Source organism: Nipponia nippon, unplaced genomic scaffold (genome assembly GCF_047370975.1).
Source record: "Nipponia nippon isolate SJK-2023a ecotype South Korea unplaced genomic scaffold, ASM4737097v1 scaffold_3, whole genome shotgun sequence".
NCBI lineage: Eukaryota > Metazoa > Chordata > Aves > Pelecaniformes > Threskiornithidae > Nipponia > Nipponia nippon.
Genome location: NW_028262347.1, coordinates 44,683,103 through 44,705,519, shown reverse-complemented (window position 1 = coordinate 44,705,519; position 22,417 = coordinate 44,683,103). Strand labels below are relative to the sequence as shown.

General features: G+C 37.7%; 2 protein-coding genes across 3 annotated transcripts in view; both read right to left on the bottom strand.

Annotated features, from left to right (window-relative positions):
- Nucleotides 1-1,100, bottom strand: part of PTPRQ (protein tyrosine phosphatase receptor type Q) — a 143,572-nt gene extending 142,472 nt beyond the window's left edge. For both annotated transcript variants that reach the window (XM_087765815.1, XM_087765814.1), the window contains exon 1: nt 982-1,100. In XM_087765815.1, the coding sequence (XP_087621941.1) occupies nt 982-1,029 (48 nt within the window). In that variant the 5' untranslated portion in view covers nt 1,030-1,100. The remainder of the gene's footprint in view (nt 1-981) is intronic.
- Nucleotides 1,101-9,355: 8,255 nt separating this feature from the next.
- OTOGL (otogelin like) overlaps nt 9,356-22,417 on the bottom strand; it is a 98,315-nt gene continuing 85,253 nt past the window's right edge. Inside the window, exons 51-60 of the mRNA XM_087764422.1 lie at nt 22,084-22,188; nt 21,953-21,993; nt 20,898-20,961; nt 19,754-19,932; nt 19,329-19,433; nt 18,379-18,498; nt 16,359-16,404; nt 14,407-14,478; nt 12,166-12,245; nt 9,356-9,556 (exon numbers count right to left, since the gene is read on the bottom strand). Coding sequence (XP_087620548.1) covers nt 9,356-9,556; nt 12,166-12,245; nt 14,407-14,478; nt 16,359-16,404; nt 18,379-18,498; nt 19,329-19,433; nt 19,754-19,932; nt 20,898-20,961; nt 21,953-21,993; nt 22,084-22,188 — 1,013 coding nt within the window. The remainder of the gene's footprint in view (nt 9,557-12,165; nt 12,246-14,406; nt 14,479-16,358; nt 16,405-18,378; nt 18,499-19,328; nt 19,434-19,753; nt 19,933-20,897; nt 20,962-21,952; nt 21,994-22,083; nt 22,189-22,417) is intronic.

Sequence of the window (22,417 nt, the reverse complement as noted above, 5' to 3'; positions counted from 1 at the left end):
TACAGTCCTCCCCAAGGATCTGCTTTTTGACACTGCTGGAGATATGATACTGAACTTGCTGAAGTTTTTATTTCATGCCATACCACCATCCTTAAAAGTCAGGTACTCCCAAGTACTCTGCAACTGTCAAGAGACTTCCCTGACTAAGGCAGATCACAGACTGCTGCACAATGGCTTCCACAAAAAACACTTGTTCTCAAGCTCAAAACTGGCCAGCGCAACCGGACACTACCTGGATACTCTCAAGGAATATACCAGGAGGCTGGGTACTGCAGCAACATTGCACCACCCCAAATACACAGCTCTCTTCTCCAAAGGAAGGGACCGGTATTAGCACCAGTAATTGACAGAGCTTTGAAATCCCCTTTGCTGCAAAGCATGTTGAGCTAAATGTAAAATAAACACTACACATACAAACTCTAAACATATATAAATATTGACAACACTATTGCAAAATGTATCAGAAAAGTAAGCAGAAAGATACATGTGGTTCCTATCTATGTGGTTCTTTTAATAACAGTCAATTAAACCCAAAGGGCTCATCCACAAATGGCAGTTTTGGATGAGAAAACAAAATCTCTCTTGCAGAAGTACATTTCCTAAAGGCGTAGCCAGAGTATACCCCTGGGTAGCAGACAATCTTGAATTTCCATCATCACAACGCGTGTCTCTGCAGTGTTCAAAAGGTGACAATTTACATAGCAATATGAGCTAGTTTAGGACTTAAAGACGCTGGGGTCTATTACTTCTTCTGGGGAACAACATGAAACCAGAAGCAGCACGCAATAAAGCAGATTGAGGATCTCAAGAGAGCTTCCAACAATTCAAATAGAAGGAAGACTGACAATGTTCAGTAGCAATAACTGAGAGCTCCCTGTGACTGCTAAAGCGACAAAAAAGCAGTCTAAATCACGAAACTTTCATTTTCAACATTCAATTAGAGTATCTACCCACCTTCAAAAAAAGGAATATTCTTCTTACCTTAAATAAATATTTTAATAAAAGCAGAAGAATAATTGCTTGGTCCATAAAGAAATGTTATAGTCCCAGCGTCTCATATGTTTGAAACACAACAGCTTCAAAACAAAATTGTGTTAAAAATTCTAAGACATAAGAAAAGAACAACTAATACATGTATTTATACTTCACATCGATAACAGCAGCAGCCAATGGTGCACCCGGGGTTTGTGTCTTCGCCCCGCCCCTGCCTCTTCCCAGGCCTCGTATAAAGCTTCCAAAGATCAGGAAAAGGCTGTCCTGTAACTTCACTGAACTAGGGATGTGCCTGTTGTTCATTAGTCAGTTTAAAAACCCCTCAGTGTAAAAAATGTCAGGCTTTTTTAAGTTGCCTAGTGATTACTGGATCAAAATTCATTGAAATCAGTGTAACCCCTTGCACTTTCTTCAAGAGACTCTGGCTGTTTTCCACAGTACACATTTCTAGCAAGTTGCCCCTTTATCAGTGTTCAAAATAAGCCTTAAAACAGTTTTCTGTGGGAGTACCAAGCACACCTGCAGAACCACTGGTATGTCTTGATAGGGTGTCCAAATATAAACAGTGCAAGTTTACGGTAATTTCTGTTAAAGTTGCTCATCAAAAGACAGGTGCACACCAGTATAGCACTGGTGCTATACTGAAACTGCATGAGCAAGTCTAAAACTGCTTATGGAAAATACAAAATCCTACTTCTCAATGTAAAAGCAGAGCCTATACATTTCCTAACTCGCACACAATCTACTTATTAGAGGACTTCTTAAATTTCCAGTTAGTAAGTACAGAACGCAATTCCCGGGAGAAATCTTCACAGCACCGGGAAGCCCTGGCCGTTAACGGCAGGACGACGAACCGCCGCCGCTTTCTCCAGCCAGTTCCCCACCGCGGCCGGCCCAGCGGGTGAGGGCCGCCGCCGCCATTTTAAGGCACCCCCTCCTGCCGATGGCCCTACAGCCGCGGGAGAGCGGCGGGGAGGCGGCTGCAGCTGCACAGACGCCGAGCTGCGGCCGGGCAGGGCCTCCGCTCCAGCCGCTTGCCTCTCCCCCTCCTCGCTTTCTCCGCCTGCACCTCCCGTGTGTTACAGCCTTTCCTGCCCTTTCCCCTGCTGCCGGGCGGCGGAGGGAGGGTTGCGATGCGGATTCCACTGGGCTGCGGGCTGCACCGGGCTGCGGGCTGCACCGTGCGGCGGGGCCCCGGCTGCCGGCCCTCGGGTCCCCTCACGCCCGCGGCGGGAGTTCAAACCCGAAGCTTCTCGCATATTTCCCGCTCCCTAAGGCGGAGCAGCTCCGCTCCCCGGGCCGGCCCCGAGGCGGAGGGCCCCGCCGGCAGCGGGACGGGACGGGACGGCCTGAGGGGAAGCGGCGGCGGCGCAGCGCTGCCTGGCGCCCTCCCGCCGCCCGCGGAGCCACCGAGAGCCCAGCTCTGGAAAGACTTTGTTAAAATTAGAAGTCCAGCTGTTCCTGCAAAATTACCGGCTGAAAGCAAACACTAGAAGGCAAATGGAGTGTTAAGGGGCTGGGTGCGGTAGGGTGAGAGTTAGCGCAAGAGCTGTTGTGCTTTGTAATGCAGCAAGCCCATCTGACCAGCCCCGATACCCGATTTTAGTGTTTTTGTTATCCAACTGTGCTGGAATATGGACCCATCTTAAATTCACTAGAAGCAGATGATCCTCAACTCTTTTTACATGTAATAGCTACGTCTTTGGGGCTTTATAAATAAATGTGTGCAAAATACGAAAGTTGCTCCCAGGAGTACTGGCTGTAAGTTGCTTTGAGAAAATGCTTTTCAGTTGGGCATTACAGCGTTTCAAAGTACGTCTGTGGGAAGTATTAATAACAAATACAATCAAAGCAACTAGCATGAAGTACTGCGTTGTATCGTTTTAACTAGCTAGACTCTTAACAGACATTTCTGCATTCAAGATTTTACATGAAAAGGGTTCAATCAGACCACTTAGGAATAACGCTGGCCTCAGAAATAAAGTTGGTCTCAGAACCCATACAGCTGCTCCCCAGTGTGGCACCAGCTCCCTGCTGCTGGAGTCACTGTAAAGATCCTCATTTACGTCTTCAGGGCAGAATTTCTGATTTTCCTCATGAAGCTGTTGGCTTCTGTACAGAGGTCCCACCCAAAGTCACTAGTGGAAGCATCTGTAGACACAGAATAGGTAAGAGTACGTAACAATAGGACCACTGGTTTATTTCCCAAAGGCTACTGAATAAGAACTCGGCTCAGGCAGAAGCTTAGGGTGACATCCGCCTTTGGCCAGATTTGAAGCAGTGCATTCAGATGTAAACTTATCGCAACGTAATTCTCAGTGCCCCAACCTTCCCCAAATTAACCTTTTTAATAGAAAATGAGTTCATCTGCTGTGTTCTTTGAAATTAAATCAGTTTAATAAGCTGATAAAAATTGTTTACCAATTATTTCCAGACAAAGTAGTTACAGAATAAGTAAAAATTAGTGCCACTGTATATATGTACCACAAAAATTAGCAACACTCATATTATTTACTGTGTATTTTCTTAGGTGCTATCATCACATAATATAATATTTCTGTCTTGAGCTAGGATCTTGTTCCTTGATGGGTTGTTCCTTATTTTTCTTAAAACCTGTATGCAACTGAACTTTGAATCATGAACTAAGGCATACAATTTTTAATTAGAGCTTTATTTAGAACTTCTAGTAAACAGGGCAGGCTTAGTCTCACCAGAAAAATACCATTTCAGAGCTTTTATGTTGCCCAGGCTCAAAGAAAGATGTACTAAATCAAAAGCTGCAGCAATGAAACCCCTGATCTCAAAACACTGAGCCAGTCTCTTTCTTTCTGAGAAACACACACAGATAGACAGCGTACATGGGTGTATCACCTGAATGCTATTTTGGCTATAAATCCCACAAGTTAGCTGATGCCTATTCAGCTCTTTTACGAAGTAGACATCCTCTTTTTTTTTTTCCAGAGCAGTTTCTAATCACCGAGCACAAAGGGAGGCTTTATTAATGGGGCGATTTTCAAGACAACAGCAGGAGCCCTCTCTTTTTTAACCTCATTAAATTAAGTGTGTGTGGCACATTCCACCTTAATCAAAAGAACACTCCCCAAAACATAACCACTTTCCTTTTATTCAGCATTTCTAGTGATTAAGTTTTAACATCATTAACTATTGGTTTTCTCCAGAATGCAACATCAGTGCAGAAGAAGCTTTTTAAGTTCCACCCATTTTTCATGCAAAAACTACTTGTGAAAGTAGAAACGACATGTATAAGACATTTTTTTCAGCCTATCTCATTCGAGTGAGATTCTCAAATCTCTGATCTTAGGGAATCTTTTACCACTGATTTCTATAGGCGTATGACCACTTCATTGGTCTATATGTGGAATTATTTTTCAAAATAGGCAAAAAAGGCCGTTCTAAAATAGTCAGTATGTGGCTGCCAAGAACCAGTCAATGAATCGTATTTGCAGTTGCTGGAGTTCATTGTTCTTCGGCTCTGAATCTGCCCTTCTCTCCTAAACGCTGGTGACTTGTTAATGATAATGGGCAGATAATTTTTCAAGTTTCCTTGTTCTGTAGGCAGCTTGCACATTCCACTTGGTATTTAAAGAATGGTTAGAGAAACAGAAAATTTAGTACACAATGCTACGTATAGACTCTCTACATCATAGCCTTTCCTCAATAAAAGCCTTTTTTTCTTTTGCATCAATGCATTGCATTTTGCAGTCTATCCCTTGCAAGATTATTTACGTTCACCTCATGAATGGTTTTTGAAAATATATTCCCTGGACTGGTTGGGAGTATGAAATCCAACCTAACATAGAGAATACAGTACCAATATCCCACTGTAACTATAAAAACTTTCTTTTGATGTTCTGGCCTTCATGCTGCCCCTCTATGATTGCTGTGGTTATGTGTTACAACTCATTTATGTTTTGTCCCCTGTGCTAGAACACACGTATGTGGTATTGTTCCGTAGGACTTACACCTTTTGGACTCGATGATCTCAAAGGTCTTTTCCAACCTAAATGAGTCTATGATTCTATACATGATTACAGCAGTAGCATAACATCAAGATAGCCGCCAGAAAAGGATTTGATGGGACAGAACTTGAAAAAATTAGTTCAAGTCAGTGTTTCCCACTGCCACGGTATTTCTGATTGGTACCTACACATTTATTTGGCAGAATTTTTTACACAAAGGTGAACCTCTGTAGTATTTGGAAATTGGACTCATCCTTTAAATTCTTATAAAAGGAAAGATGGAAGACAAAGAGATGGAAAGAGCTATACAGAACCAATGCATAATTAAAAAAAAAAAAAACAAACAGGCTCTGTAAGCTGAGTTTATCAGCAGTGCAGAAGGTAAAGAGAAAAAAATTGAGTTTGTGTCAGGAAAAATGGAGTGCGAAAGAAAAGGGAAAGGAGCCACGTCTGAAGCAGGATTTTGTGACTGCTTAAGCACTGTGAACAGCACAGTGACCGTTTGTCACCCTGGAGTGTGTTCTTGTAAACTCTTCCACGTTTTGGTATATTATGTAGCTTGTAACTGTGTTCAAACACCATACTTCAGGCCTGATCCTGCTCTCAGAAGATACGAGTCACAAAGACCTCAGTGCAAGTAGTTTTTTCACCAATACACAGGCGCATGTATTTGCAAAGATGTCTGCCTGCAGTGTGGGAAAGTAATAAATCATGCAGCTGTATTAAGTTTTACTTTTGATTTTTAGTGTGCAGATTTGGCTAGCTAAAACTGAGAATATTAGCTGCCTGCATAGCTATGCTCTAGGCCTTGGATTTTATTAATGAAAAAACACAGTAAGTGGTTTAAAACTAATATTGAAAGCTGTGCTTCAAATTCTAATTGCATATTGGGGCAAGAATTGGTCTAAACAAATGACCTGGTAATAAGGCAATGGAATTATAAAAGTCAGATATTATAAATAATATGGCCAAAGCCCTACTATTTTACAGAGGCATATTCAGTTACAATCTGATTCTAAGTATAGAGATATATTTACATTAATCCCTAAAAAAATCTGCATAGTTTTATGGGTAAGCCTTTATATTGTGGAAGTCCTTTTGCAAGCACAAGTAGGAGAACAGAGCGGCAGAAATGTAGGAGTGACGGAGAGGTGCAACCACCTACGAATGGGGGAAAGGACAGGGCACGGCAGGACGGCGGCGGAAGGCGCGCGCTCGGTCATGCACGCGGCTTCTCCCCAGTTCCTCGCGTTTTCCGGTGGCAGCGTGGGAGTTGGAGAGAGGCATGCATTCCCAGCCTTTCTTTCAGGGGAGTAGAAATTATTCAAGTCTTAGTTTCAGAAGGGGTAGAAAGGGAGGGAACTCTGTGGGTATTAAAGCTCTTCTAGTCAATAATAAGCAAACTAATTCATTTTGGTATTTAACTAGGTTAGGTTTGAGTTGGATCAGCTTTCCAAACCGGCTCACAAGACGCCTACGCAAACAGGGTTACACACAATTCGAGGCTGGGGGTTGAGGCAGGAATGCAGAGTTGAAAAGAGACAAGGAAACCGAGACAGAACCACAAACTGCATCTCCATTTATATTTAAGTTACAGACTGAGGAGATATTTGGAGCAGAACAGTCCTGCCACCCTGCAGGCTCATTCAAACCTTCGCAAGGCCTGCGAGGGCTGGTTCACATTGTATAAAACATACCACGTTACTCCAGTGTCACCTTCATGGAGGTATTGGGGGTGGGATGGCTGTCCAGAAAATGGTTCACAAGTTTTAATGGATGTTTGCTTTCGCACCAGGCCAAAACAGTCTGAATTTGAAGTTTAATTGTAAAATCAAGGCAATCTTAGACCATATCCAGCTCCACTGAAGATGTAAGATTTTGCTGTAGGCTTCAGGGAGGATCCTGACACAGTTCCTCTTGAGTGTTGCACTTAAAAAAGCAAATTGGGTAAGTGGTAAAATGATCTTTTAATACCATTTTTCCTATTACAGGTTAACATGGAGTTAATTTTAACCACAACAGCTTTTAATTTCTAGGTTTGCCTAAGATTTTGCGTTATTCATCGTCAGTGGCACAGGTAAATTAATTGCATCAACACTGATTTATTAGCATTCTGCAAAACAATGTTTATTAATTTCTCTTTAATTACAAATGCAGTTCTGAATCATACATTGCTTATAAAAAGCACAGCTGTTCAATCAAACACATCAAGTGTTCAGTCATTATATGGAAAAATGCTATCTTGTAGGAGCTTCCTTAAGTAATTTATCAAATGCTATGTTCATTGAGAAGTTTTGGTCAAAATTCTCTTGATGCAAATATAGGATTCCTATCTCTGTGTTAATAAATCAAAAGGCCCTAAGGCTGTATTTTTCTTTTAAAAGTTGTCCTTTTAATTTGCTCTATGAGTACACAGACTTTATGGCTATGACTATGATTTAGTTTGCATTTCTGGCCTGCATGAAAAGTGTCTGTACACAAATCCCGACAGTGCTAACAGAATATTTTGGTTCTAGGCCCTAGTATATAAAACAACTGGAAATATCTGCCATACAAATCATAAAAACGTGCAAATGAAACATATGCTTTCTCAGAGCAGCACTTTATTTTGATCACTAAGTGATCACTATTTCTTTATAATGGTTAAATATTTTATTGGTAATACAATGGATTGTTCTTTAATTTTTAAACCAAGTTACTATTTTTAAGGAGATGGATAGGTAGATGACAGTCCTGTTAGTAAAGACAGATTTCACTGTATATGCTGTTTTTCTTTATAAGTCATCAAACTGAATACAGCAAAAATTTAAAGATTTGTCACACAAAGTACCAAAATAGCCTTGGATTTTAAGTGTTTTAAATTATATATAGCTTATTTTTCATTGTATAAACCAGTGTGATAATGCAATCTTTTTGTAATTAAATGATGACAGCTTGAAATAAAAACTGTTTGTCAAAAAGTTTTCAGACTTTTAGACAAGATTTTTAATTCTCAAACAGTATCTCCATGTTAAGGAAAATACTGGCCACAGAGGGCAATGGCAAAACTCCCACTGTCATAATTTAAACCAGTTTCATTCAGTGAGTTTATAAAGCAAAGTAATCTTCTAAAAACAAGCCTAAAATTGTATCCTTAGCTTTTGAGATAAGATTATGTAGTATATTTAATAAAAGCGAGAGTGTATTCAGCTTAAGGTGCTGAATCATGGACATTCACAGCCTGATTGAACATGAATAGCTCACCTAAGCCCTTTGAAACATATATTTTACCTGGAATTTTCTTCCTGGACGCAAAAATTATGAAACCTAAGTTCAGTCAATAGTCCAAATCTCAATATTTAAAAAAAAAAACCACCAAACAATTTTTATGTGTTTTATAAAAATATACTGAACACAAAATTTCAAACTGGAAAAGAAAGGAAGAAACCCATTATGAATAGTTAAAATGTGCAGTATCCTGGTTTTTTAATAAATATATATATACACACACATAGAATCTTATTCTACAGCTAGTAGACAGCCAATTTTTTATTCGTGAAAACTGAAAATGCATATGAAATTGAATCATTTATATGAGAAACAGCTTTTAGATATTTTTAATAAAGGCACAGAAGCTTGAACTCTTCAGCCTTTGCCTAGTCGTGCTTCATATTTATAATATATATCAAAATGAAATAAATGTCAAAGGTTTAAAGACATTATTATGATTTTACTATACGCTCTGGAGATTTACTACAGGTACTTACAGACCAGTACCTGTTGTGTACAGACCAGACACAGTTGTGATGTTTCTCAGTGACTTACAGCGTAAGCACAGTCCAGTCATTGACAACAGCTTGATGGACAAAAGATAGACCTTTCAGCAAGATAAAAAATGTTTCAGTTGAACCCACTATTTTTTTAATAAATTAACTCAGTCATTCTCAAAATCCGAATGTGCTTCTTTCCCATTTAATCATGGGACCAGTGATGGTTCTTAACTGGAAGTTTCTAAGTAAAAGGAAAAGAACCACTGAGAAATTCTGAACTTTGATAGGTAGCCACAATCCAAAATTTTAAAATGCTGGAAACACAGATGTTAACCACCTTTCAACAGCTCATCGGAAAGACACTGAGTAGAAATAAATAATGGCTAAATTATACCTTGTTCAAAAGCATTTATCTTTTTCTTTCTATACATGCCAATATTTAAAAAGAAAATTTGAGGAACAACGAACAAGATCATCTTTACTAAATTTGTGAAAAGTTACATTATAAAGCATAATTGAGGACTTTTTTTTTTTTCCCTGCAGAGTACTATAGCCATCCAAGGTCAAAAAATAGAGTCTGGTGAAATGAAACTCGTTTTAATTCTTCAGATTAAATCGTACCCACATTAACGTTCAGTTCCATTGGCATGAGCAGTCTATAGGCTCTTGAATGACGTACATAATTTCAGTGCCATTTCCTGAGCAGCGTAGTGGCACGGTCAGATTACGTGTTCCATTTTCTCGGCAACATTTACAGAATCTTAAATGGCTATCAATATTGACATTGAAAATTGTTGCAGATGGGCATTTTCCATCACAAGAAGCCACTTTTATCTATAAGTAAAAGAAGAAGTGAAGTTAGACATCTCAGATTTTGTTATAAAGATACTACATTTCAAACTAAAAATTAAGACCCATTTTTACATTTGAAAAGGACTCTGGTCCTAAAAATTATTTTATCTTCTAAAATGCATTCATTCTAAGCATAGACACATTTTTAATATTTTCTTTTTAATTAAACTTTTTTTTGGTTGTTTAATCATGTATTCTGTCTTAGCCTTGAGCAAAACATTGTGCTGTGGATACCAAAATCAAATCCCCAGTTTACAAATTAATAAATAACTTTAAAACAGCATAGATAGATTCATGTTCATTTCATGTTCACTGCTGAAAAGTTAGATTCTTCTAAGCAAACCAAGGGAAAGGCTATCCTTCTCCTTGAAGGCTCAAGAGGAAAAGCATGTCAGTGCAAAAGCTTTTCACTTTCTTATTCATACTGCTTGTGACTAAGGGCACACCAATATTAGCTGTGTTATCACTGTAACAAATATATCCAAAAAGTAGATGCAGTAACAAACCAGCAAGGGCAGAGACTGGCTATAAAATTATTTGTGCTCTAGGCTTCAGCAGAGCAAAGCTTTCTCTCACTATTACATTATATTACATTAATATTACATTACGTGAAGAATCTTCTTAGCTGATGCTCTGACAGAAGAGTAAGTGATAATTTTTCATTAAAACTTAAGCAGAGTTGATATGCTGGGAAATCAAGAATTGCCATACTAGATCTAGTTCTTTTTGTGATCATTTTAAATCTGATTTCTTATGCAAGTGAGGCACATGAAAGATGCTTTGATCCACCTCCTTCCAAACAGCCAGTGAACAAATGGGCCATATCCAAACAATTTAAACCAAAAGGTTACTCTTACAGCTTTCCTGAAATTTGACAGGGGAAAAAAAAAAACACCTTGTCCTGAGCACTAATAATCTCAGTTATTAATTAATTAAATGTAATCATACTCAGCTGTATCCAAAGTTTGACAGCATTAATCTGGCCAAAGAACACGTATGTAGTTCCAAACTGGCCATAGCAGATACTGCTATTTGATGGGCCAAAATCACACAACTGAAATAGAGTGCCAGGGGTTTTGCAGTGGGAGAGCTGGAGAGGGAATGAAGTGGAGCTAAGGATATGAGTAGAAATTTTGAGGACATGAAAACCTAGAGGTACTTCTGGGTGAAGGGTAAGGGAATCTGGACTGTGGGAAGGGTGGGCAGCCATCAAGGAAATGGGGAACAAGAAGATGCTGGGGAAAGTGGATTGTAATATGGATGGAGGTGGGATGGGGGTAGGTGTTTTTGGAAGATGGGTAGAGGAGGAAGGAAAAATAAAGAATCTACAATAGAAAGTCATAAAAAGGAGGGCTTCATTTGCTTGCCATTCATGGAATGACCTGGCCAACATTCTTGTTGCTCCTCTCTGAACCCTCTCTGGTTCTGCAGTAATGTGGAGGGACCATAACTGCACAGAGCACCCTCAATAGTACTGCACCATTGGCTCGTAAGAGACACTAGAATGAGTTTGTTTTGAGTCCCTATCCTATTCCTTAAATGTCACAACTCTAGTTATCCTTTCTGTCTGCAGGAGAGCATTTAACAGAGGTTTTCACAGAACTGGATGCGAGGACAAGGTCCTTTTCAGATAGCTTAAAAACCTATGAGGTTTGACTAAATTTTTCTTTTTAATATTCTTTGCTTTAGTCAATATCATGTCTTTATTTTGTCATATTGCTGTCCCTTAACCTAGGTTGTTGAAGGAACTGTGAAGCTCTCCATAGTCTTGTCTTCTTTTAACTATGGCAAATAACTGTAATTTCATCTACATATTTATACTCCCTCATTACCAACCCTTCTTCTAAAACTAAATAAATACACTACACACTCCTACTGTTACACTCTGGACATGTCACTGTTGACCTTCGATCAGGATGGAAATTAACTTGCTCAGCTTTAAATCTGTGATGATATTTTACCTTTTCTATTATGACTGTTTAGGTTCTTCAACAGAACCTTACTAGAGGCCTTTTGGAAGTCTTGAGATATTGTGTCGATTGCTTCCCCTTTAAGCGCTACATGAGAAGCACATTTGCTGCTCAGACATGTTCTGGGTTTTGTAGATGGGGCCACACCAAAGCTGAGAAATAAGATGTCTTAAGCAGACCCATAAATAAATGGGATCATGAATTTATGATATGGAGACACATGCTATGCGGAGGAGAAGACACCTAGAGAGTAAAGGTCTTCACAGAGGAATGCAACAGTGTTTCCATCAGATCCTAAGTGGAAGCATTCCTACTCCTCTTTTAGAGTGGGATGTTATTTCATGGTGAAGAGTTCAATGCCTTTGTTAGTTACAAGCAATTATGCTGTGTACTTTTCATTTGAAGGCAGATGTTTTTCCAGGTAGGAGGGCTCAGTCTTTCAGCCATAGGAACAGCTAATTTTACTCCATTTATGAGTAGGATAACATTCCTAGGGTCAAAGGTCTGCTTTTGAGAAGATAGTAGCATTTTTTGTTGCTTGTTGATAGCTATAACCCAATTCTTAATACTTGATTTGGTATGCCGTAGGCCCAGCATCAAACACAGGTCTTTTTTGCTTACCGGGCTTTGACTTATACAGTCATTTTTTCTTATGGTTGTTCTGATTGTCATTTTCTGGCATATCCTTTCTTCCTTTTTGCCTGATAAAATACAGAAAATGCATACTGAATCAATACACTTTTTGTACCGTATTTACTACTAAAAAAGTGAAACTATTAAAATAATTTCAATAATTATACTTTTTTTTATTAATGTACACACTGAAACTATTACTTCCATAAATAATTCCATTAAATAATTTTTTAGAAAAAAACTCATATATTAATAAATACTTCCTGTGCAGAATTATTGATTTTATAGGTGGCACATATGAGCCATCAGGTGGCCCATTAAGCTATACAGGTTTTATAAATATTAAAATATTAATATGATTTTAAATTGCACATATGGCAAGACAAATATAAGCAATTAGAAAAAAGATGTCTCAAGTAACTTTGAATAGTATTAGAATTAATTCTGTTTTAATAGGAATATTGAATGTAATTAAGATTTTGATTCTGCATTTTAGAAAATTTTCAGAACTTAACATTTGAGAAGGTAAAGCTGTGAATGTGATTACAAGCTGGATGCTATTTTGAATGTTTAAAATTTAAATAGAACTATATAATTTCAATATATTTTCGAGAAAAGTGTCCTTCGAGGAACCTTTGAAAGAGAGAGATGCATATATTTGCTAAATATGGTGGAGTTTCTCCCACCAGAACTGAAGCATGTAGCACTGAGTCAGCACACGGATCTAGGACTAGGGAAATACTGCATTTTTAAGTACATTCTGGGAGATATTGATAGGAGGTTTTTTCTTTTATTTGAAGAGTCAAAGCTGTACAGTGCAAAGCCATTTTTAACATAATGATCATAATATAATACTGAAACAATTAAACATACAATCTTTCATGCTGCACTCCATATCAGACTGTTATTACTATCTGTGTAAGAGCAGTTATTTAGATCTCCTATTTCACTACCCACCAAAATCGTCTATTAGTTTTGCTACGCAACCCTTCTGGACATCCAGCATATAAAATGATAAGCACTATTCAGCAGAGTTTCTCCACCTTCAGCACATGCCTTCGTGGTTGGGTGTACACAAAAACGACGACTTTTCTGTTCCCCAGATGCTTGTGAGCACTTTTGTAAGATAAATGGCCTCTGAGTAACCAAGATATTCTGCAACCACAGCTCCAGTGGGTATTTAAAAGTTAGGCTGGCTGCAGAGTACAACTAGATTTTAATCTGCGCATTGCAGGATCAAATAAGATTCTGTTACTGAACTAGCAGATCACTGTACGATCCAAGTTGTTAGCTTATAGCATTTTTGTTTTCCTTCCTTAGCAACACTTAAGAAAAAGAAGTCCTGTGATATTTCCATCAGAAAGCGCTTGCCAGCATGAATATGTGTAGACAACGCAATCTTTGTACTTCTACAAGTCATATACAGAGATATATGACATTTCAGCGTACAAGGTGCTGATGTCTAATGAAAACTCTGCTGCTATACTTTTCTCTCTCCCACCTTCAATTGTCAAAAAGATCTGCGTTCAGTAGCAGGTGTGATTTTTTTACTCACTCCTCCTTTGAGTAAGGAGTTTCTGTGACTTACCCACCCTTAAAAGCAAAGAATGATGATCATAATGCAACAGTTCTGTAACATTCTCTAATTTTTGATGTAAAGAGTGATGTACAATCACTGATACGTGATTGTAATTGTATGTTTCCCCCCCCTACATTTTCATAACTTTGTAAAATATGTTATTTGTGACAAAGAAGAAGTACAGCATAAATCCATATCTGCAAAGGTGAGACCGGGCAGTAATGTACACTCTTGCTCTATTTTAAGGCAAAAACAGTTCAGTCATTAAATTCAGAGACCTGGAATCAGATTTAGAATCTCTTGGTAACAGTATTCAGGACGATGACATTTTTTAAAGTAACATTACAACTACCCTGTACAGTAAGTTCATGTATTAAAAGCAATGTCAGAAATGAACAGGGGGAAGAACCATCAGCAGCATATACAATAAATGGATGAACCTAATTCTGACAGGTGCTGAGCAGTGAACCCTAACCAGGCTTTAGACAACCACTGATCTGGGAGGCCAACAGGGGGTCAGTATCTCTCAGTATCAGGCCCAGTACCGTTAACTCCATGGTAACATTTAAAGATGATGACAGCTATATGCATATATCAAGCAGTGCTTACACTATTATTAAGAAAAGAAAATACATTATTAAAAATAATACCTGGTTCACAATTAATACTATCAGTAGGCACTACGGGACTAATGGCAAAGGGTAATAGACCCAATCCAGAACCTGGCAGAATCATTAGGAATATAAGTTTCTCATGAAATAAAAACATTTTTATATAAATGACATTTCATTAATTCTTACACTGCCAACTGCAATTTTTCTTTTTGCAAAAGATGATGAGCTTTCCTGTTAGTTTTCCAAATTTAGAAACTCTGCAGCTGCTTCAAGTCTCACTAAAGATGGCCTAAACTTTATTACTCTCCTGGTTAACACAAAACTGGAATGATGCTTCCTTGTAAACCAAACTTTTCCAATGAGTCTCTCTATGGCAAGGTAAGAATTAAATATATGCACTCACTTTGCATGCATTGAATCAAGCTCTTTCAGAAAGATTATTTGTTCCCATTAAAACCCCAAGGTGTTGCAAGCTCTATTTATAAGTACTCTTTTTAACTGCTTCACCACAGGGCACATGCTTTTAGTTAAAACAAAATAAAAATAAAAACAAAATAGCATATCATTGTATGAATTATATCTGTTTTTTTAGCAGCCACCTCAGCAAGTATTTCTGAAGTATAACAATGCCTTTCCTGAGGCCATGGAATATGGCCAAAATTATAAATCTTCCTGGTGAACAGAAAACCAGTAGCCATTAATTCTTTAGACTAATTTTCTAAATAAAGCCAACCTAATTTGAGGGGGTTTATTAAATATTTTTCAACGTAGCTTATCTCATTATAGAAAGAATATTGATTAATAAAATTTTAGCACAATTCTGGTGTGTTACTTTTCTCTGCTGATTCTCATTCAAAAAAGTATTCTGTTGTATTAAAATAGCTTTTATTGTCTATGTTTTGGATACAATAGAACAACAATACTTGCAGTTCACTTTCAAAGCTTCGTGTAACTTGGAAACTTGAGTATTGTTCTGTATTTGATAAATATGAATATTTCCCCTTTGTAGCCAAATTGTTTACAATACATTGCACTTCGGAATTTTATTTAATAGCTGTGCAATATATGTTTGTAAGTCTGTGACTTACGATTCAATATTGTTAACTAAAGGTTTGTCTAAAAAAATTCCAAAGGCTAATTTACTTGTATATTTTAACTCTAATGTTGAACACAAAAAAGGCCAAAAAGAGGGGAGAGGATTTTCTGTGGCATTCAACAAGTTCTTGCTCTACACAATTAGTTTTACACAACAGTGTTTTATTTTTATGTATACATAATTATATACCTTGATAATAAAACCTTTCCTAGTCAAAACTGCAGAGAAAATCAGTTGGTTCTCAATTGACTTTTAAAATTGCATGAATTATGAAACCTTTATGTAAGCTTGCATCACAATTCATCATATTTTAAAGTTACACACTCAGAAAATGTGAACGTATTCCCAGATATTAAAAAGTCAATTTTATATAAGAGTTGCTAACATCAGTATCACTATAACTTTTCCTCATTTGGGATTAAAAAAAAAAAAAAAAATCAGTATTTTGGCCCTAGAAAATACATACTAGTGATACAGAATGAATTGGTAAGTTTGGAGACGTATTTCAAAACATCATCAAATTAGGAATCAATTTTATGGGGAGAAATCCTTATCTTTTATGGTGAAAATCATATAGGCAATATTTTAGAGTCAGCTTAGCAGTAAAGATAATGTTTTCATTATTTTAATTGTGCTAACTTTTCATCTTCCACAGGTTATATTTGGAGAGATTTGGTTATACTCCAGAACAATAATGTTAAAAATCACCGAGTCAGCAGCCAAATGAAGCAAGACCTTTTAACAGGGGTGGTTAGGTAACTATAACAATTTTATGTGATTTGGGGGGGGACTGCATGCTTTTTCCTTCTTTATGTCCCAGCAACTGAGGTTAAAAAACAAGCCCTCCAAAACCAAAGCCAAACTAGCACGTATTGCAGCCTTCATCACTTACAGGTCTTGCAGCAGCCATCATTATACGTCTGCACAATTCCTCCATTCTAGGAAAATAAAAGGAGAGTATATCAAAAAAGACTGTGCCCAATGCAAAGGTGAACTGAATCTCAAGACATTCCATGTTTTAAAGATATCCAACTAATAAAAAATAGTATCACTGACATCAAGAGAATTATACAGATATGATCAGCTGAAGGTTTGGTTCACAAATTCTATACAGCCTTTGACACTGACAATGAACTCGTCACTGCTTATCTGATCTGATCTAGTCTCCTTTGAATAAGCCACTTAGTTTCTATGAGCATCTTTTTGTATCATCCACTACCATCTATTTCCCCACCACTGAGACTTATTAGGATAGTTTAAAAAATTCATGTATGCAACGTTGCCGATGATGTAAAATGATTTACACTGATCATATGCCAAGAAGCTTAATACCTAATAAGTAGCTCTTTACAACATTAAATATATCTATGTATATATACACACTTTTGAAAGAGAACATTAACTGCTCAATTTCAGAACCATTGCTGTGCTCAATTCTTTTTCTCAATTGTAGCCTTTGTTATTGATTTCTTCTGAAGTTGCTTGTTAGCTAGAAATTAAAAATGTGTGAAAGTGAAGAAAATGTGCTTTTGAAATTAAAAGAGAGCATGAGAGGGAGAGAGAGACGGAGAGAGAGGCTGTCAGAATCTGTCAGAATGGGTACAGGCAAGAAACATGCACCCACAATTTTAGTGCATACCCCAAAACTGCATTTCAAGCAGACAGCTGAACATAAATAGTACTCTTACAATAACAACGGACAGAAGACATTTATGCTTCCGTCTTTTCATGCTAGCAGGTATTTTTTATCTCATTACAGAAAAAATACTGAATAAGTTGTTCAAGAACTTCTTAAACGAGCACTTAAACTCAACCTCTTAAATCCATATTCCGAAATTATCCTGAGCTGCCTGTCAGAAGAGCTTTCTCCTTGGCTACTCGCTCAAGTCTATGCTCAATATCTCTGAGAAACAGGTCAGACTGAGTCAGCAAGTTAATTTTAGGGCTCCATTCTTTAAAATTGTAACTATTATTACTAAGGAAAGATCCTAATAGACAGTGACAGAAGGGTTCCAAGAACGAAACTCGAGCATAAAGTCAAAGTAGAACAAGCATTAATTTTAGATAGAATGCCTTCTTCAGGATTGGAAGAAATAAGGACTTTTTTAAACAAATGCAATGCATAAGTACGACTTGTGCTAAATTTATAATCTGTAGTCAAGGCAGCAATGGTACTTACCCTCTCTATATTTATTTTATTATTATTTGTAGCTTATATTAAATATATGGTGTACTGCAAGTGCAAGAATTATAAGCAGTAGTATAACGTTAGAGAAGTATTAAATTAACAATTAAAATTGTAAACAAATATGTAACGTACGTGAAGCATCCACATTCTCCAAACCAGTTTATATGGGTATGCCAAATTTACATCTTTAGGTATATGATGTAGGTAGATACCCTTTCTTGTATGACAGATATTTTTTGTTATGGTATACAAAGTTTAGTTTAAGAGATAATAAAGTTTATATCTGCTCTGTCATCTTTCTAATCTTCGCACAGCTTAAGGAATTTTTAACACAGGCTGCTTTTATATGCAGCATTTCTGAGTTGCTTGATCCAATTTATTTAGTGTATGGGTACTACAAACTTGGCAAAGGGTTATTCCAAACTAAAGTAAGACACAGTGATTAGCGCTGTATATAGTGGTATCTCAAGCGTGATTCCAATTCCACAATAATTTAAAATCAGTCATCATTAAGACCCAAAACAAACTTTCATAATCCTCACAGATATTGTGCCAGTCAAAAAGGAAACGGGAACATAGAAAACAAGACTGTAAATTGCTCGCTTACATGTTTTTACTTACCACTTTTTCAATTTAAAGAAAGTGCATGAGGTATACATGTGTTGTCAAGTGTAAGCCAAACTCCAGATCAGTTATTGTCACTTACCTCACCCAAAGTACAAACCTTTGTACACTCAGTCTCATTAAAAGGAGGGCAGACAACACTTGATTCCAGTACGATAGCCCCCACAGCAGTCTTTGCACACTTGTAGTTGGTGCAGTTGGAGCTCCAGGTGCTTCCTTCCTGAATATATAAACCAAAACCATTGTCAGAAAAAGAGAAAACACTTCAGCATTATCTCCAACCCCAAATGTCTGTAAAAGTGGTGCCCTCATGCTGTAGTGCCTACTGGAGTGAAAAGTTTGTTGCAGACCACCCATAAGTGGCAAAGGGAAAGACCATCCTCTAACTACCAGTGACTGCTCCTCCCTGGATCCGTGGCTCTAGTCTCCAGCAGGCTGCTCAGCACAGCTGTCCTAGTGCAGAACGAAAGGGCCCTGTGCCAGAAAAAAAGTCCCATAGTTTCTTTTGCTCCAAAAGCAATGGGAAGCATGAACCAAGTCATGCCCACATCTAAATTTCCATGTATGTGGATGCTCAGACACACCACCAGGATCCTGAACCCCAGTGCTTCAGTTTGCACACTTCCTTTCTGTAGAAACCAGAATGAAGAGCAGAGTGGCCCTGGGAAGAGGGGGACATAGGAGTCTTGATGTGGACTCAGAAGCTCCCAACTCCTCTAAGTCACAGCACAGGACGTCGGGTTACAGTGTGAACCCTACCCTGCACTTAGAGCATATCCAGCCCTAAGTAAATTACGACATTTGCATATCTTTGTAGAAAATATTACAACCAATAAAATGAAATAAGGTCTTAACCTAGTGTGAAATGGCAGGTCTTTAAATGAACACACTTTTTACCTATCCTATACTATAAATAGTCCCTAAGTGCGTAACCAGCAGTAAGGAGGTATGAAGCAAGACTCACAGCATGAGTTAGCTAAGAAGTGACTGTCAGGCAGCCGTTTATCTTATCATTACAGTTATTTTCTGTTTCTGTCCAGAGGCACTTACCTCATACACAATTAACGTTCCATTTTCCGTATGGAAAGAGCAGGACACATTTTGACACGTACCACAACAAGTATGGTGACTGGAGGAAGGAATATATATTTGATGCTGGAAAGAAAGGAAAGCAAAAAAAGAAAAAAAACAAGTATTTTTTAAACATGCAGTATATGAAAATTCATTGATTTCTGAAACTAAAAATACCAAGAGAAACAATATATGGATGGATGGATGGATGGGTATGTTTACATATGCTGCTAGAAATTGCCTCTCAAAATAATCCTGGAGACACAAGATACACATCATCACTGTTAAGTTCTCAAGTTCTTGCTGAGCAAACAGGACTAGCAAAAGTCTTCACTTTGATTTTTATCCTAATTGTGTGGTTGTGCTCACAAGTTGCATCATTCTCGTATTTTAAGAATACTCACAGCTTCACATTGCTGGGAACAGTTCACCATTGTAAAATGCATGACATTGTATCCTGTGTTCTGATCTTTTTCTTGTAAACAGTGTACAGTGTAACAAAGGTCTCCATCCAAGTACTGAATCACTGACTGTCCAGGATTCAGTACTGTGACCTCTTGGAAGATGCACACATCATCCTTCTCTAACACCAAAAGAAATAAATGTTACCAGAGGGAAAGAATCGTCAAGCAAATTCACAGAATCACTGAAGACAAAAGCAGGGCAAAGTCCTATGCTTGGCAAAAGTTTTCTCACTTTTGGACTTGATTGGCTTGTGGTTTTAATTACCAAACAAGGTGGGGAGGAGGTATAATTCAGCTTAAGAAAATGCTACAAAATGCAAAACTGTCCAAAATTGATAGAGTTTCTACTATGGAAGTAAAAAAAAAATCTGTTGTTCTTATTTTTAGAGAGTTCTAATATTTAACATTGGGCTAAGTACACTATCTGAATTATTCTGTACATCACAAAATGTAGCCTTTCTGTCAAAATTAAAATAGTATGTCTGCAATTACCTGTGGGACAGTAACATGCTCAAGCTGTACCGTAAGCGTGTGCTTTGCTCCCAGAGGCTGTCTAGCCTGGGGTGCAGTCAGGATTACAGCATACCTCAAGCACCCCCATGCAGTACAGCTGAAATGTAGTCTACATGGGGTAGCTGAGTGAGGGAAGGGAGCAGAGGTCTGATCTTAAGACTGGGCACCTGCCCTTGTGCTGGCTGGACAGGTCTGCTGCTCTGGTATGAGATATCATCTCATTTGTGCTCGACAGTGGACTAGGAGCAGTCGCACCGCTCACACTCAGCTAAGGTTCACAACCTGCTTCCCATCTGCCTCTCACCAGAGAGACAGTACCTGGCTCTGAAACCACGGGCAGTTTTACGACACTCCTACGCTCCGCCAGAACAGAGACAAAATGGATGGGTTAGCAGACAAACCATCATATTCAGAAAAGAGAGCATAATTGCATAACTAGGTAGACACCCATAAAATAAAGATAAAAGAGTGTTTATGTTTGAGAAGATTATTATGGACCTATTTTTTCTTTTTTTGTATGCCCTTTTTACTAAAATCTAAACCAAAACAGCTAGGAATATGAAAAAGTTACCACAAATGTAGTGAGTGCATCCGCAAGCGCTGGAAACACTACTATCTATTTTTTTAACTTCTCCCTGAGTACAAAAAGATAAAAGAGTTTGCAAAAGTCATGCACAATTGAATGTAGTGCTAAACAGACAGTTTTTCTCTAAAAATGTAAAATATTACTTTCATCACTTCCACGCCTGCTTTCATGAAAGAGAAAAATTGCAATGCGCTCAAGACACAGTAGCACGTTCAGTTATTCAAAGTATTTATCTCTTTAAACAGGCTCAAAGCACTTAATTTTCTCTAGGAATGCATATAAACAGCAGAGTGGCTAAACAGCAATTTTTCCTAAGTTACAAAGTTATTTCAGTAATAAACATATCAGCAAAAAACTGCCTTCTATGAATTTTCTTCTGAAAGATAGGTGACAACTATTCAAATTTGCAAATTTAGACTTTACATTATGCAGTCTTCATAGAAGGGGAACAGAAGGACAAGCTACAGGCATTTGATAGGGAAAATATCCCCGTCACGATGGTAATAATGGGAGTTTGAACATTCACTCATAATTATTTTCCAGATCACAGTCCCTATTATGAGAAAGTATGTGAGGAGCAAAATATTTATGACTTCTCATATCAGCTAAATAATTCAATAGTTTTAAATCATTTTAATTAAAAGCATAAATGATTAACAAAATAACACGTTTCTCCAGATGATACATACGATCATAAAGCTCATCCCTCATTAATTATTAAAAACAATTAGGAATTATTTACGTGGAAAAACTTCCCAGCATATTGTTTCAAGTCAACATTGAACAGAATGATATTACAGTTGCTTTTCTTCTTTTGACATCTTAAAACACACAAAGTGAAATTTCCCCAGGGAATAGTTAACAACACTGTGCAGAAACGTGATGGAGTTACATGCCTGAGCTGGGCACTGGGAGGCAGAGTCCCAGCCTGTCCCTGTTCAGCCTTTTCACCCTTTACAACTAATTGAAACAACGAATGGAAAGGGAAGAGTAAGAGGGCTGAACACTATTAATAAAGCTATCTAAAGGACAGTGCTTACCAATTGACAGGTCAGCATAGTAGCATTTTCACAGCTACATTCTGAGAAGAGAACAAGAAAAGCATATTAGTCACTTAACTAATTGTTAGCTTTTGTTAATAGTAGTGATTAAGGAATAAAGTAATAATTACCACAGTGCCATTCTGGACAACACTGCCCAGGTATTTTTTTCTTCACAAGCGTCATGTCATCTGTGCAATCCATAGCAGGCTCAGAACAAAGATTTTCATCACAAACTAAATGGGGGGAAAAGACAGATATGAGAATTTACTCAAATTTCCTTTGAATTTTCCAGCTTATATTTCTCTTGATAAACTATTGTAAAAATAATGACATTTTTAATAAATTTTTATTGTGTTTCTTAAGCATCTCAACTATACTTGGAACTGAAAAATAAACCAAGATTTTCAAAAGTGCTTTTAGTTGCCTTAGAGAAGTTTAACTTTTCAGAAAACATGACACGGC